Below are 17,604 nucleotides of genomic sequence, written 5' to 3'. Positions count from 1 at the left end.
GAAACACATCTATCTTCCTTTTGCCATCAATGTGTGCCAAGTAATACCATATCATGATAGTGTTAAAGGATTCTTAATCCTTTATTTTTTGTCTTCCAAGAAATTTCCCTTAAAAAATACAATGGTCCTTTAATAATTTATGTTCTTGTTAATCACGGTGGTAATGTGGTCTTTGATACTGTAGACCGACTAAAAAAGATATTTTGATTTCTAAACCTCATTCCATAATACATATAAGTCAGAATGATTGCAACTATCCATAAAAATATTACAGGTAAACATCTATTTGGTTGAAACACCAAATAGATGTATGATTAGGAAATCCCACAAAAAGCTACATGATTTAATGTTGAAGAGTATATCATTTGATATCTTATAAAGAACAAATAAAATAATTTACCTTTTCTAAACGATTCTTAATGCCCCTGCCAATTTAAAAACATAAAAATGAAAGCCAAGTGAAGCTTGAATAGAGAGAGATGGTCTCTTGTGAGCTGTGCTGTAGAAAACCATCCATGTGAGCAAATCGGGTGGGCCTCACCCTGATGTGTATATGGAATCTATTCTGACCATTAGATGAGTCACATCACATTAGTGGCAGCCAATGTTCGAAATATCGGTATCACGTTACATATCACACCCTTAGGATACGGATACATATCGGTTATCGCATGGGATATATCGGTTGTATCGCGTAATGTATCATTGTTGTTGGAAACATGGCGAAACATTGGAAATTGGTCGAATTTTTCAATGAAATTTCAGTGATTGTTAAAAAAGACATCAATACACACTTACAAATCAAAACATTACAAAAAACAAGTGTACATAATAGGTTTTCTTTGTATGGGGTCGTAATCTATGCGTTGTTTAACTAAATTGATGCGAGTATATTCAAAGTTTATTCATATAATTTATAAATGTAAGAAGACGTGTGGAAACACAAGCAATGTATTCAAAAGCAAGAGAAGAATCACTAAATCAAGTTACATGTTTGATTTTATGTTTGGACAGAAAGATTGCAACTGATTTGCAAGAAATTGAGAAAATTTTAACTTTTTTTTTTTTTCAATTTTCCACAACTCGGTCCTTCTCCTCAAAATCTCGAAATCGAAGCTCCCAATCCATGATTTTTCTTACAAAACATGAAAAAACATGGATTTGTAACAATTTGACACTTAACATGATTTACAGAAAAAAGGATCGAAAATAAAAAATGCTCACCAGATCGAACATGTGGGATATATCCCACTACTTGTGCGTTTCGTATCGCACATGTGGGATACAAGAAATATCGTGGGATATATCGGCCGATATCGTCGATATTTAAAACACTGGTGGCAGGGCAAAAAAATCACGCAAATCTGTGATTCAGGTGGGGCCACACTAAGGGAAACAATTGGTAGTGAACACCTACTATTGATTTCACCTAGTGTTTTAAGTATCGATGATATCAGCCGATATATCTCATGATATATCTTGTATCCCACATGTGCGATACGAAGCACACAAGTAGTGGAATATATCCCATATGTTCGATCCGATGAGCATTTTTGATTTTCGATCATTTTTTTTCTGTAAATCATGTTAAATCAATGTCAAATTGTTACAAATCCATGATTTTTCATGTTTTGCACGAAAAATTATGGATTAGGAGCTTCAATTTCAAGATTTGGAGATGGGCCGAGTTGCAGAAAATTGGAAAAAATAAAAAATTTCCAATTTCTCGCAAATCGGTAGCAATCTTTCTGTCCAATCATAAAATTAAATATACATGTAACTTGATCTAGTGATTCTTCTTTTGCTTTTGAATGTTTTGCATGTGTTTCCACACGTCTTCTTGCATTTATAAATTATATGAATATACTTGCGTCAATTCAGTTAGACAGTGCATGGATTAGGACCCCATGCAAAGAAAACCTATTATGTGCACTTGGTTTTTTGTAATGTTTTGATTTATAAGTGTGTATTGATGTCTTTTTTAACAATCACTAAACTTTCATTGAAAAATTCGACCAATTTCTCAATGTTTCCAAAACACCTATACATTACACGATACAACCGAAATATCCCATGTGATAACTGATATGTATCCGTATCCCAAGGGTGCAATACGTAACACAATACCGATATTTCGAACATTGATTTCACCAAGGCCTACCTGAATTATAATATGGCTTTATTTTTTGGGCCTTGAGCGTAAGATTAGATGACACACCTACTGGATAGATTGGATTTTACACACACGGTATGGTGGGCCTTGTACAAAATCATGAGTGGGTGTCCCCCTCCCAACCTTTTCCACTAGTGTGTGGTCCACCTAAATCATGGTGTCTGATTTTTTTGGTTGTGGACCTAACTTGGGGTGACACATTTGATGCTCATACTGGATTTACATACAAATCAAGATGTTCATTGGTAGCAAGAGGTAGATGGGATACATCACAGGTAACTAGGAGCTAGACATAGATGACCCATTCCATGATGATTGGGAAAGTGACAATCTGATGGTTATGCCATGGCTTCTTCATTCCTTGGACCCCAGTATGACGTAGGGATGGACGTGATGAGGTCGATCACCGTCTTCCTCAAGGGAATAAATACTCCGAATCCACGAAGAAGCTTCTTTGGACTCCTCATAGAGATTTCTCAAATCCATAAGGAAAATAAGAAAATAGAAATAAATTCTAAGAAATTCGAAAATTGATTGATTGATAGATAATAAAAATGAATTTACAATCCTTTAAATAGTGATACCAAACCTAGGAAGAAGTTTCAAAATCAAACTCCCTAAAATTCGTAATTACCAAAAATAGTAAAATTCTAACTCTAATAAAAAATCCTAATTCTAGTAAAACTCTTCTAAATCCTAATTTCTACTAAAAATAAAAATTCCAAATAAACTTTTGCTAGAAGAGTCTTAGGCCCCGTTTGTTAAATCTGAAGTCTAAAGCCTGAATCTGAAAGCTGAAGCTGAATCTGAAATCTGAAGCTTGAATATGAAATCTGAAGTCAAAAAACTTGTTTGGTAATTATGGCTGAAGTCCGAAAATTAAGTACTGGATGTGAAACAATATGTTTGTTAACAAACATTTGTAATGTCTGAAAAATGTTAATTTCACACATTTGCCCCTATCTTCTGTTTGGAAATGTTTTACATTATAAAGAAACTATTTTTTATTAAATGAAAATAAAATTATTCTATTTAATTTGAATAAACTATAAAGTACTTAATAGAAAATTTAAATATCATTATTCATAAAAAAAAAAAAGATAAAAAATTAATGATCTACACGTATAAGTGTGGCGACAATTTCTTCATTTTCTGGCCTATTGTTCTAAAACGAGTTCACAAAACGGATGGACGGGGTAGATTTCTCACAAAAGTCAGGGTGGGCCCTATATAGGTTTCCAACGCAGGAACTTCCTGCGAAAGGCTTTCCCACGCATATATGGGTTGGTGTAGACGGGCAATTCTGATAAGGTGAGTAGCCAAATCGCTACTAAAGTGACGTCACCAAGCTCTATGGACCCCACCATGATGTGTGTGTGTTGTATCCATACCGTCCAACCATTTGTAGAGATGGTTTTATGGCATGAGAAAAAGAATTAGATAGACCTAAAGATCTAAAGTTCAAGTGGATCCACCATAGAAAACTATGAGAGCAGACCCATCGTTGAAACATTTATAAGGGCCACCATGATGTATTTTTTAGATCCAACCTATTCATAAGTTAACATAGAGATCGATGAAGTGAAAACAAAATATAAACTTGATCGGAAACTTCTGTGCCCCTGAGAAGTTTTGAAAGGTGGATTAGGTACTACCCTTCGAGCTCGGGATAGGTAGAGGCTCCGATGGCCACTGAGGGGTCACTGTGATTTATGAGTTTTATCCACACCGTCCATCCATATTTCATATCATTTTAGATGGCTAAACCAAAAATAAGGCAGATCTAAAGCTCAAGTGGACCACACCACAAGAAACAGTGGTACTAAGGACGCCCACCGTTGAAACCTTCTTAGGGTCCACTTTGTCAATTATTTTCCATCCAACCTGTTGATATGATCATTTACAATCGGACATCCAATCTTTTTATTAGGTCATACAGGTCCAGATGAAGGGAAAAAACAAAGATAAGCTTGATCCAAAACTTTTATGGCCCCCAAAAGGTTTTTAATGGTCGACGCTCATTCAACACTGTTTCCTGTAATGTGGCCCAATTGAGATTTTGATATACCTAATGTTTTTGTCCCATACCATGAAATGATTTGAAAAAATAGATGGATGGCATGGATGAAACACATACATCATGGTGGGGCCCACAAAGCACCGACGATCAGCCACTGGCCGGTGGCAGTGGGAGTAGCCAATCCGTTCCCATCTTGGCGGGACGGGGATTTCTTGCTAAAGCCTTCCGCAGGAAGCTCCTGCACTGGAAACCCAAGTGGGCCCACCGTGATTTTTTTTTTGAGAAATCCATACCGTCCATACGTTTTTGAGATCATTTTAAGGCTTGGGGTAAAATGAGACGGATCCAATACTAAAGTGGGCCGAAAACGTGAGCATTGAACGTCCACTGTTGAAATATTCATGGGGCCAAAGAAGTTTTGAATCGTTCTAATATTTATGTTTTCAGTTCATCTCAGTAGGAATTATGTTAAGAACGGTATGGATGGCATGTAAACACATCTGTCAACCTTAGAAAGTTTTCAACGGTAGGAATTTCCCTACCCACCTTTTCCTTTAACGAAGCTCACTTGAGTATTGGATCCGGCTTATTTTTGGCCCCAATTACTAAAATGATCTCAAAAAATGTATGGACGGGATGGATTTCTCATGAACATCACAGTGGGCCCCACCTAGGTTTCCAGCGCAGGAACTTCCTGCGAAAGGCTTTTGCAGGAATCCGCATCCGTCATGGCGCCTGGGCGGCGTGTTTAACGAGGATGCGGATTGCCTACTACCCCCGCCTGTACCTGGCTCCAAACGAGCAGTTCTGTAGGCGGGCCCACCGTGATATTTTTGTACATCCAAACCGTCAATCCCTTTTCTCAAATTATTTTAAGGCATGAACACAAAAATGAGGCATATCCAACGTTCAAGTGGACCACACCAAATAATAATATTGGTTGCATTAAAATGCACCAGTTGCATTAAGTGCAAGATGTAGTCCATTTGATCGTTGGATCTGCCTCATTTTTGTTTACATGCCTTAAAATAATATGAGAAAAGGGATAGAGAGTTTGGATGTACAAATACATCAAGGTGGGCCGCCCATAGAACTGCCCGTTTGGAGCAGTACGCGTCCGTTGTACCAACGGTTCAAAGAGATCAAAGTTACATGGGCCAATGTGATGTTTTTTTTACCATCCAACCTATTCATTAGGTCATGTAGACGTGGATGAAGTGAAAACACAAATATCAGCTTGATCTGAAACTTCTCCAGCTCTCAATAAGTTTTTAACGATGGACGTTCAATCCCCACCTTATGGTCCAATTAATCATTGGACCTGCTTCTTTTATTGGATCACACCTTAAATTACCTGAAAAAGTTGATGGACGGTGTGGATCAAACACATAAATCATGGTGGGGGCATAAAGAAGGTTTACAGGTTAAAGGTTCATTTTATATTGCGCATAAAATTTCCGTAGTAACTTAAAAAGGGGTACTTTTGGAAGAAAAAAAATTTGTTTAATGAAAAATCACGGAGCGCATTCTGCGTTCTCCATTAAGCCAGACTCCTATCACGGAAAAAATTCAGTGAAAAACAACTTACCGCTCTCCGTCTTCCGCGTTAACAACGCATTAACAAACACCACTAAATACGAAAAATTTTCCCCATTCCGCGTTAAGTGCAAAAATTCAACGTTAACAAACACGGCCTTAGCATGATTACAGGGTATTTTTAAAAAAAGAAGAAAATCTAAAACTCTAAAAATAAGAAAATATTAAAAAATCAGAATTACTAAAAATAGTAATTTTTTTCTTAAAATTTTGTTTTTGAGCTGAAAGAGCATGTTTTCTGACGAAATCGACAAACTCAACCCACTTTGTGGGTCGGTTCACCTTGGATGGCCCGTTACAGTAAATATTGATAGGTTGTGCGCCAAGTAACACAATACCCGGATTAATAGTTACGGCCAATTTACTGTTCACCTTCTTTGGTCCAACCGTGCTAGGAATCTCCATGTGTCACGCCCTACATCACAATATCAGTCGTGGTTTAATGCTTCTAGAAACGTCCATGGATGTGTGTGATAAAGTTGCCAAGACATACACTCAGCAGGATGAATTCTTGCCTATGTCTACTGGTTGCATCGAGAGATCACGAGGATGTAGCAAGGGGAGTCTTTAGTGGAGGAATATTTTCCAGCTTTCACATTATAAACAGATATTGGTAAATTTGTTTTGCTATGTAGGAAGAGCTTGATCAATGTCAATCAACTGCTTTTACTCTTGAAGAGCTTAAGAAGCAAATGGAACAACATAAAAGTTTTTGAGCTTCTAGGTGGGGAACACCACAATTTTGAGCCTCCATGCAATTTGGTCTTGGGCAGAGAATCTTCTTCCTTCTTTGGAGGCCATCCGCAATCATGTTAGTGGGGAGGCTCATTGTAGGGCCTCTTTGGGTATGCAACACAGTTGTCTAGAGAGATCCGAGCCTCCACGCAATTTGGTCTTGGGCAGAGAATCTTCTTCCTTCTTTGGAGGCCATCCACAATCATGTTAGTGGGGAGGCTCATTGTAGGGCCTCTTTGGGTATGCTACACAGTTGTCTCTCGAGAGATCTACATTTGCAGCAGGGTCCAATACTTCACATGGTGGACCTTCTGAAAAAGGATAGTCTCCGTCTTTCAAGTGGAATAGTGATAGAGACATACAAACTTGTTTGCACATATTGTGGTTGACATAGAAATGTGTGTGATTATTGCGATGACCTTCATCCTCATCTTCGATTAAAGCCGAGGTGACTGGCTAATAGTGCTGAAGTTGAGATTAGTAGATTTCATATGATGTTTCGCACTCTGATCATATTATGAGTGCTCTTTGCGATACCTACTTGCTGGTCATACACTAGAATCCGATCACATTTGGCATAGAGCTGATTGGAAATACACATAGGGGCTTTAAATTTCAGGATATTAAGAAGAAGGGAAAAAAAACATTTATGGAAATTCCAACACACAAAGAAGGAATTTCTGAAGAAAAAAAAAAAGACTAAAAAGTTCCAATCACATCTGGTGTAGATCTGATTGGAAATGACCCCCATACAAGGTCTATGATCAAATTTTTTTATTTTATTTTATTTTAAAGGAATTTCGGAAAAATACAGAATATCAAGTGTAAATACCCAAAATACATGAAATCGTTATGCAAATCAAGTATTGCTTGGTGGATCTAGGCAAAAAATGATGATCTAAAAGGATTTGAACTAGAATAATAATAAAAATGAAAGATTTTTGTAACCCTTTTAAAATAAATTTCAAAATCAGCCCTAGAGCTGTACACGAACCGAGTTGGCTCGGTTAGCTCGCTCGACTCGACTTGAAAAAGCTCGATTCAACTCAGTTTGAAACTGAGTTCAAGACAAATCGAGCTGATTTTTTTAGGTCGGAAAAATATCGAGCCGAGTTCGAGCTTGCCCGAGCTCGACTCGACTCAGCTTGAACCCCAGCTCGAATCAAACTAGGATCAAACCAGTTCGGTGACTCAGTTCTTTTGATATTGATGTTGCTCAGCAAGTGTTTGATGAAATGACTCAACGAAGTGTCGGTTGGTGGCGAGGAAGGTATGGATATGAAACAAATACATCTTGATTTTTATCTCGAGCTGATAGATACCATCCCACAAGCAGCCCATCTAAGACTCATCGGTATTGTTATTCTTGGACCGTAATGCAATCTGCAGAGGACCCAGAAGGCGTGACCACCTCCAATAGGGAAAATCCCAGCAGTGTGTCTCATCAGCCTCGAGCATGGTTTCGAGTCTGATCTCATTAGCTCCCCATCTGACCACCCCAACGCCCTTCTCAACACCATCCTCTCTGTGTGTGTGTGTGTGTGTGTGTGTGTGTGTGTGTGTACCATCTTGATTTTATGGATATGAAACAAATACATCTTGATTTTTATCTCGAGCTGATAGATACCATCCCACAAGCAGCCCATCTAAGACTCATCGGTATTGTTATTCTTGGACCGTAATGCAATCTGCAGAGGACCCAGAAGGCGTGACCACCTCCAATAGGGAAAATCCCAGCAGTGTGTCTCATCAGCCTCGAGCATGGTTTTGAGTTTGATCTCATTAGCTCCCCATCTGACCACCCCAACGCCCTTCTAAACACCATCCTCTCTCTCTCTCTCTCTCCCTCTGTGTGTGTGTGTGTGTGTGTGTGTGCAAAATTCGAAACTAGACAATGTTTCTTCTCTTAAAGGGTCTTTTATCGTACTCGAGCCTGAGGGTTTTTGCACTACATTCAGTGAGAAATTGAAGGTGCACTACATGTGTTTGAGAAAATGCTGCGGAGGCTCGATCTTGGCTCGAACTGGTCCGAGCTGCTGACCGAACCAAGCCAACCTGGCCAGTCAAGCTCAAGGGCCAAGCCGAGTTCGAGCTGGGGTCAATTAGTGGTCGAGTCGAGTCAAGCTGTGCCAAGCTCGACTGGGTTCGACTCGTGTACACCTCTAATCAGCCCCAAAACCTTCAGTTTTTCAAATCCACTTGAATTAAGTTGTTTTAATCCTCCATTTTGATTGAAATATTGCCAAAAATCACTTAGATCATCTGTTGCAATTATTTCAAGCAAAAAATGAAGAGTGGAAGGAGAGAGATCGAAAAAAGGGTCACTGATGTAGGACCGATGCATGAACTCAAATATTGTGTGAGAACAATCAACAAAATTAACTTAATTAATTAAAAAAAATTCAAAACTTGCGATCATCATCACAAATATCACAATCCCAAGGGATCATACATGATTCTAGCCTAGGTTAACAAGCATCATCCTACAAGGCCATTAAATAAGGAAACTATAATCTAATGGATGTAGGGACATCAAAATAGCATAGGGTAAAGCCTATTTCAAAGGAAATGGCCTAATACTATCTAGGGTGAAATTAGGGTTTAGGGAAAATTGGGGAAAACTTGGAATTAGGGTTAATGGGGTAAATTGGGTACAAATGTTAAAGGATTTAGGTACTAGGATGAGGGAATTAGGGTTTTTGATGGAAGGATTGCAAGGATTTAGGCGTAATTGAAGGATGTGTAAAATTAGGGTTTGGTATTTTGGGGAAATATGAAGATTTGGGATTTCTAGGTTTAGGGTTGGGGTTTGGATGTATAAGGGATGAAGATCGGGAGAATGTTGATGGCTTGAGATGAAGGAGAACGAAAACCGGAGAACGTTGAAGAATACCTTGATGGTTGATGAAGGGATGAGAATGCGAGGATAGATGGAGACCTTGCACCTCAATTGATGAAGATTAGCTTCACACCAATCTCCCTTCCAATTCACATGGAAGACACCTTCAAATTCAATAAAGATGGAAGAAGAAGCAAATGAGCTTCTCTTCTTCTTCTTCTTCTTCTTTAAAAAAAAAAAAAAAAAAAACCAATGAAGAGAGGTCACATGCCCGCCCATCTTTTATAGCTTCAATAAATTTCAAAAATTCAATCGTCTTATGAAATTTGATGAAAATGACCCGTCTAAAGAAAAATCAACTACATTACTCATAATGTGTCCAAACATAAAGTAATCATAAACTAAATCCTAAAAGATGATAAAATCTAAAAATGGACGAAGACGATCCACAATCAATGGCCCGATCATGGGATCCATGTGATCCAACGATCCGATCATCACGTCCCTCAAATTTGACAGTCCAACCCACTCCCTAAAGCAGCCCATGTGCATCTTCCCAATGTGCGGTTTTCTCGATGCTCGCACATGCACATGGGGTCTTCGACCTGATCATGGGTACTCACCTAGCCATAGAGAAATCGGTGCAACCCCTCCTCTGATATGTACGCAAAAGTGTGCATGAAGTGATGCCCTCATCAACTCTCCTCGGTTGAGAAGAGTTCGCCTCTGGCGAACTAAACTCCTGTAGCTCTCCAAGATGTCTAAATCCAAATGTTGTAGCTCGTCCTCTGTAATCCAAGTACTATCTGAAATCGACCTGCGCTTCCACTTGACTTGGAATTTCTAAAATGGCCCATGGCGAGAGGAAACCGCTTGTGCATCAAGTACGTCTTCAACTTGTTCACTTCGAGTAGGCATGGAGGGTAAGGGTGGCAAAGGTTGGGATGATTGGTCAGGTAGGGGTCACGGGTTTGGGACTGGGTCATGGTCTATGCATTAGGACCCTGTTTCTGCAATATTTTGTATGGTCTTGCATTATGTGCTTGCAACTTTTTAACGACCCCATGTGGGAACCATGACATAATCTCCTACTTGGAATTCATGAAACCTGCAATGAGAATCATCAAATGCTTTGTATTTTTCGTTACTTACGTTAATTTGCTTCCTGATCTCACTATGCAACTCATGTATATGACATGCAAACTCATGTGCTGACTCGGATGGCCTATGGGACACAGACATAGGTCTGAGATATACAGGTTTCCTAGGTTTGTAGCCATGCACAACCTCAAATGGACTCATACTTATGGATCTATTAATGGAACTATTATATATTAACTCAACTATAGGCAAAACAATATCCCAAGTTCAGACGTGATCACCCACAAGGCATCTAAGCAAGTTTCCAAGACTCCTATTGACAACCTTAGTCTGACTGTCTGTTTAAGGGTGTTAGGCATATGAAAATTGAAGCCCTGTCCCCATCATGTGCTACAATGTCTTCCAAAACTAGCTCATAAAGCGTACATCATGATTAGACACTATGGTCTTAGGTAGACCATCATAAACACACTACCTCCCCAAAGAAAAACTTAGCCACATTGGAGGCATCTAACATTTTCGAGCACGGAATGAAATGGGCCATTTTGGAAAAACAGTCCACAACCACAAATACGGAATTGTATTTCTTGATAGTTTTCAGTAAGCCCAACATGAAATTCATACTAATGTCTTGCCACGAAGCATGAGGTACTAGCAAAAGCATATACAATCATGTATTTTGCTTTCTCTACTTAGCCAGTTGACAAGTCCTGCATTGCCCAACTATCTTGGCTACATCTCGCTTGAGACTTGGCCAATAAAATTTATCCTCCACAAGGGCAATGGTCTTATCCCTCCCCAAATGACTGGCTACCCCTCCCAAACTAGGAAATCACGGAAGGAGGTACGGGGAATGCAGAGTCTGTCACCTTTAAATAGGAACTCATCATGATGACAAACCCACGACTGTTAGTCGACTGACCATCTCGTAGTGACACATACAAATCACCAAAGTCTAGGCATGTAGGATACTCTTCTCACAGCCGATCAAACCCAGTCACTTCTACTCTCATACTTTGGAGTAACGCCACATGATGACTAAGGGCATCAACAGGTTTGTTCTCGACCCCAACCTTATGTTTAAGAATGAAAGAATATTCCTAAAAAAATTGGACCCATTTAGCATGCTTAGGGTTTAGTTTCTTCTGGGAACTGAGGTAACGTAAGGCCTCATGGTTAGAGACTAAGACAAATTCTTGTGGTAATAGATAATGCTGCTAATGGCGCAAGGATTGGACAACCACATAGAACTCTTTGTCATAGGTGGAATACCGATGCTTTGCCTCATTTAACTTCTCACTAAATTAAGCAACGAGATGCCCTTCTTGACTGAGCACTCCACCTATACCTACCCCAGTGCATCACATGTAACCTCAAAGACTTTAGAAAAGTCTGGAAGGCGCACGGAGGGGGCTTCGCTCATCTTGCCCTCAATCTCCTAAAATGCTTTAGAGGCAATTTTAGTCCATACAAACTCTCCTTTCTTGATGCAATCAGTGATGGGAGTCATGATGGAACTAAATCCTTTGATGAACTACTTATAGAAAGTTGTTAAGCCATGAAAGCTTCACACACATGCGCCACATACCATCTTTCTTAACATCTTCCCAGCGTGGGGTCTTCCCGATGCTCGCTCATACACATAGGGTCTTCAACCTGATCATGAGTACTCGCCTAGCTACAAAGAAATCAGTGCGGCCTGCCTCCTCCTCTAATACATACGCAAAGGTGTACATATTCCCGTATCGGTTTGACTGATATGGGTACCAAATATCGGTACCGATACAAGGCGTATCGGCCAATATGCCCCAATACACTGTTGATTTTTTGTATCGGACCAATACAAACCCATACCACGTATCATATCGAGCTAATACCGATATGATACGGGTGTATTGGCCGATACAAAACCGATTTTCATGTCCATGCTTCCAACGTGCCATCTGTTAGCGCTCCAATACCATGTAATTGTTCAGATGGTGGAGAATGAAAACAGAATAAGATAGAAGCTATGGGACAAGGTTGTCTTGAGAAAAAGAGGACCTTTTCAATCAGTCTGTTTTCTATTTAGAATTTGTTTACTTCAGAGTCCTAGTTTATTAGGAGTTGAAGGTCTTTTTCGTATTGAGGGTGTGATGGAGTAACCAATTGCAACTTCTGTTTATGGAACAATTTTTTTCCCCTAGTATCTGTTTGAACCCTCACAGTGCAGATACCTTGTCCTGCATCACATGGAACTGCTGAAAGTTCTCTAAACACTAGAATGAAGTGATCTATTTCTAGAAATAAACGATGTGTATTGAGTGTAATGCCAGAACTGAAGTAGATGTGTGGAGAAACTTAGAAATTTTCTCTCACATGAGACAAGGCGCCCACCCACCCTTCTGGTCATTTTTTTGTCCTAATATGTGGGGCACCGCTTATGACTAACAGGCCATCAATCAGAGATGCAGTTCACACCTTGCATTCAGTTATGCAGGTAATGAAGGCATCGTTTGGGAAAATACAGATCAAAATGGATTTAAACATATTCTCATTGCTGTGAATATGATTCCAAATATATCTATATTATTATAATATATAAAATCCATTATCTAATGTAATAATATTGACAGTGGCGAGGGCAAGAAAAGTTCCCCCACAATTAATCATAAACTCTTTGGACCACTGACATGAGGATTTTAAGAGGCAGTTGCATATTTAGAAGGGTATTTATGTCAATTTTTGTGCATTCCGTATGATGCTAATGCAGCGACTCGATGAAAAAGCAATCCTTTTGCAGAGGTTTCCTAACCTTACAGATGCCACTCTACACATGCCCCTTACATGTGGTGCATGTGCCAAGATGAAATGTATGTGGGACAACATGCCCCTTTACATGTGGTGGTGCGCATGCAAACATGGAATGTTTGAGGGACATTTAATATGTGAATAATATGAGCCAGACCATGAATATTATCTGGTAAAGAATCAGGCAAGTCCAATCATCAGGCATCACAAATGTTTAATTGAATGTAGAGGGCTGTCAAGTTTTTCAAACTGTCCATTGTTTTCATATATGGGTGAGCTGCCTGATGAGTGGAACAGCCTGATTTTTGCACCAGATCATCCACACTTGAGATTCACCTTAATCAGGAAGATGTCCTGTTCTAGTGCCATGTTGTCATGTGTCATGTGTAAGAGTGAAAATGGTGTGGAGCACACACTATAAAAACTACATGCAGCACATCGCTTTTCCTAGTCATGCATAACCACAATCCATCTATTATTTATCACGTCTATGTTCATCAATCTATCCCATTTTCAATCTGTTTGTTGATTCTGACTTCTGAGTATGATAGCGTACAAATGTTTGAAATTATTTGCTGAAGAGAGGTGATTTTACTTTCACCTCTCTGTAGTCCATCCACTTGCACGCATGCTAGGAAACAGTGGCACTAGGCTTTGCATATTTGTGGTTATCTAAGACTCTTTCAAAATTGTTATGATAGGCCACTGTCGTTATGGAGTAGACCTAGCCAAACAGTTAGCAGGTTCTCTACATAGTGTTCTAGCTAGCTGCGGAAGCATAAGGATATCTTTCTCTAGGAGGACTCCTCAGAAGGTACTTCTGTACTGAGCATTGTTTCATATCAACTTCCCATCTGTAAGCCTGATTCTATCTCTTGCAACATGCCCAATGGGAAATTGTTTTTGGTTTCTGTAATCAACAGGTATCCAATATAATACTGAAAGAATTTGGCAACCATCCAAAGTTTTATATTTGGAACGGTGAAGGTAATTTCAGTTGCTCTGCTTTGTAAGGGAATGAAGGAACATTACTACTGCAATATGGAAATTGGGCTAACAGGCATTTCACGTGATCAATTCAGATCCAAATCCACACATGGGGCATCTAGCATGGGCAGATGCTTTTGTCATCACTGCAGATTCAGTTAGCATGTTGAGTGAGGCTTGCAGCACTGGGTATGTTTGAAGGGGCCTTTGTGATTCACGAGGAAACACCCATCTTCTCTCAAGTTTATTTTGTTAACGTGTCCCATGTATAATATATTATGATCTTGCAGGAAGCCTGTCTATGTAATTGGAGCTGAACGGTGTACATGGAAATTCTCAGCATTCCACAAGGCTCTACGGGAGCGAGGTGTTGTTCGGCCACTCACGGGCAAAGAAGATGTGAGTACCCAAACACAACTATTGTACTTAAGAAGAAATGCTGTTCATACTTCAAACAGTCACCAAATAACCAATGAGTGTCTTCAAAACAATACAGATTTTCATGCTTAACAAAACAATTCAGCTATGTTTGGTTCCTGGCTTTTCAAGAATAACCAGAATGCCTTGGAAAAATAGCGTACCTGCTTTGGATCAAAGGTTTGAAAGCCAGACTGGACGATGCAATTCAACCCAGCTTAAGTTGAATCTGCTTGATATCTCATAATCTAATCATATCCCCTCAATTGGTCTTCCTGCTTGTATGTTCGACTCTTACTTAAAGCTGCTGGGAGCTATCAAATGCACTTTTGGTGATTTCAATCCTGAGATTAGCCAATCCCTAGGGGTCCCTAACATTAGATCTGAAGCCAATATGTTGAGTGGTGAATCATGATTGGTGATGCCGGGATCCAAAATGGCGTATAAAGAAAAGGAATGATCTGATTGCAAGGTGATCAGAGCGCTTGGTGCAAAATGGGTGATAGACCAAACCTCCTCGAGCACCTAGAGAATATATGGGCACTAACGAATTAGACGTGCAAATGTTAATCTAAAACTTGATATTCAATGACAAATCTTCTCACCATCAAAAATCTCAAACTTCAATTCTGGCATCATAAATCAGAAACCTGATCAGTGGCATCTTCACATGTGAACGCTCATCTGACATGTTCAACAAAACAAATAAACAGAAAGAACACAAATTTGCATAATGTTGCATTTCCATTTTTCATCTGATTTGCAGATGTTGGAGAGCTGGAGTTATCCCCCACTCAACGATGCAGCTGAAGGAGCTGCTCGTGTACGTGAAGCGCTTGCTGACCGGGGATGGACATTGCGGCGTTAGTGAAGCATTGAAAATGGTAGTAATTGGCAAAGCAGCATTGTAAAATTGGAAGAACCTGGTTTATACAATATTTTGTCGATAGCAGTGTAGTTGTGTTGAGAAATGAGTGGTGCTTGCCGCTTTGCTTCCTGTCTTCTTTATCACAAAGGAAGATGATACATACCATTGGTGGAATCATTCCCTTCATCTGATGGGCCTTACTGTGGTTAGTAATATAACCCACAAGTCACACAGGAATATATGGTTTGGTTTTGTGGTAAATGATATGAGAAAGGGCACTGTCACTCCATACACAGACTCACTTAATAATGAAAGAGTCCATAGAGAAGTCCTTTGTATAGAGGGGGATCTTATTCATTGTATCAATGAATGGATTGTATGTCAATTTCTTTTACTATTTTTTATTTAATAAAATTTTTAAGTCATTTGTAGAAAATAAAAATTAAAAATTAGAGGAATATGATGACCTGGAGATGTTACTCAATTGTATCCTACCGTCCGCATCTTGACCACCTGTGAGAGAGGACTTCGGGTTTTTGCTAGTAAGTATATGGCATATGATTTTATATATATGAGAAATGCTCACACACAACTAGTTGGACAATTAAAATTGGTCCAACTAGCTGTCTTTTAATAAGCAGTTAATGTTAATAAATCTTTTCATATGATCCATGAAAAGTTGTTTGTTTGGGTGGGCCCCATTGTAGCATTAATGTGAAATCCACCCAATCATAGGTGAGTCACTGCATGTTAGACCCCATGCAAAAACGACTGTCCCCATCCTTGGTTCACGGGAACCTCACAATTGAAAAAGGTGTAGATAGGAAGCTTACCCTCTAAACTTTTTCTCTTGGTGTGACCCACTTGAATTACTTATCAGCCTGATTTTTGGGTACAAGGCCTAACATTTAGTGGGGCAGCAAATGGTTGGAGTAGATTTTACGTTCTCATCACGGTGGGCTTTGTATAAATCAAGATTGGACGTCTCTCCTGACGGTTTCAATTGGTATGCCCCGCTTAAATCATTGATAGCTTGATTTTGGTTTTTTTGCTCCGAGCCCAACATGACATTATACATCTAATGATCCCAGTGGATCTCTTGAACGTATCATGGTGGGCCTTTTCAAAAAATGAAAGGTGAACGTCCATCAAACCATTGTTGGTTTCCATAAAATTGTTAATTTCTCTCGAGAACAGTAATAAGTGGATTAGGTGTTAGGCAAGCAACAAGGCGGTGAGTGTTTCTCTAGCGATTTGGCCCACCATGATATATGTTCTATATATCTAGGCCGTCAGTCAGTTTTTACATGTCATTTTAGTGCAAATTCTCAAAAATGAGAAAGATTCAAATCTCAAGTGGACCACACCACAGGAAATAATGGACATTGAAAGTCAATCATTGAAACATTCCTACGGCCCACAATGATGTTTATTTTCAATCCAACCTGTTCATAAGGTCACATAGACTTGGATGAAAGGGAAAACAAAAATATAAGCTTAATTCAAAATTTCTATGCCCCTAAGAGGTTTTCAATTGTAAGCTCTCAATCCACACTAATTTTTATGGTGTGGCCCACTTGAGCTTTAAGTGTGCCTTATTTTTGGGATTATACTATAAAATTATCTGGAAAAATGGATGAACGGTGTGAATATAACACACATCATTGGGACGTATAAATTTTACCACGTCAACCTAATTTATTCCGCCGTGCAACTGGAGTCCAGAGCATCAGTGACGCTTTACAATGCTTCGGGAGTGCATTAGGTGCGGCCGGCCTCACCCAATATGATGCGCCCTGACCGAGGAGCCGACCTTGATGCATATATTGTATATCCACGCCGTCCATCCATTTTCCCAGGTACTTTAGGCCATGAACCCAAAATCAAGAAGATAAAAATGATAAGAGTGTGTGCCTTACAAGGTTTTGAACGGCAGGTGTCATTATCACCGCTGCTTCCACTGGTGTGATCGACGTGAGCCTTAGATTTGCTTGGTTTTTAGAAATTTATACTAAAATAATATAAGAAAAACAGATGGACAGTGTGAATGAAACTCATAGATCACAATGCCCACTTAA

At 39.4% G+C, this 17,604-nt stretch overlaps 1 protein-coding gene across 3 annotated transcripts in view; it reads left to right on the top strand.

Annotated features, from left to right (window-relative positions):
- The window catches only part of LOC131251010 (mitochondrial fission protein ELM1), a 65,214-nt gene extending 49,263 nt beyond the window's left edge, over nt 1-15,951 (top strand). For all 3 annotated transcript variants that reach the window (XM_058251470.1, XM_058251463.1, XM_058251456.1), the window contains 5 exons: nt 13,956-14,068; nt 14,178-14,241; nt 14,337-14,430; nt 14,532-14,640; nt 15,425-15,951. In XM_058251470.1, the coding sequence (XP_058107453.1) occupies nt 13,956-14,068; nt 14,178-14,241; nt 14,337-14,430; nt 14,532-14,640; nt 15,425-15,526 (482 nt within the window). In that variant the 3' untranslated portion in view covers nt 15,527-15,951. The remainder of the gene's footprint in view (nt 1-13,955; nt 14,069-14,177; nt 14,242-14,336; nt 14,431-14,531; nt 14,641-15,424) is intronic.
- Nucleotides 15,952-17,604: the final 1,653 nt, after the last annotated feature.

Source organism: Magnolia sinica, chromosome 1 (assembly GCF_029962835.1).
Source record: "Magnolia sinica isolate HGM2019 chromosome 1, MsV1, whole genome shotgun sequence".
Taxonomy (NCBI): Eukaryota; Viridiplantae; Streptophyta; class Magnoliopsida; order Magnoliales; family Magnoliaceae; genus Magnolia; species Magnolia sinica.
Note: the sequence above shows the minus strand (reverse complement) of the source record. Positions and strands in the feature narration are given on the sequence as shown.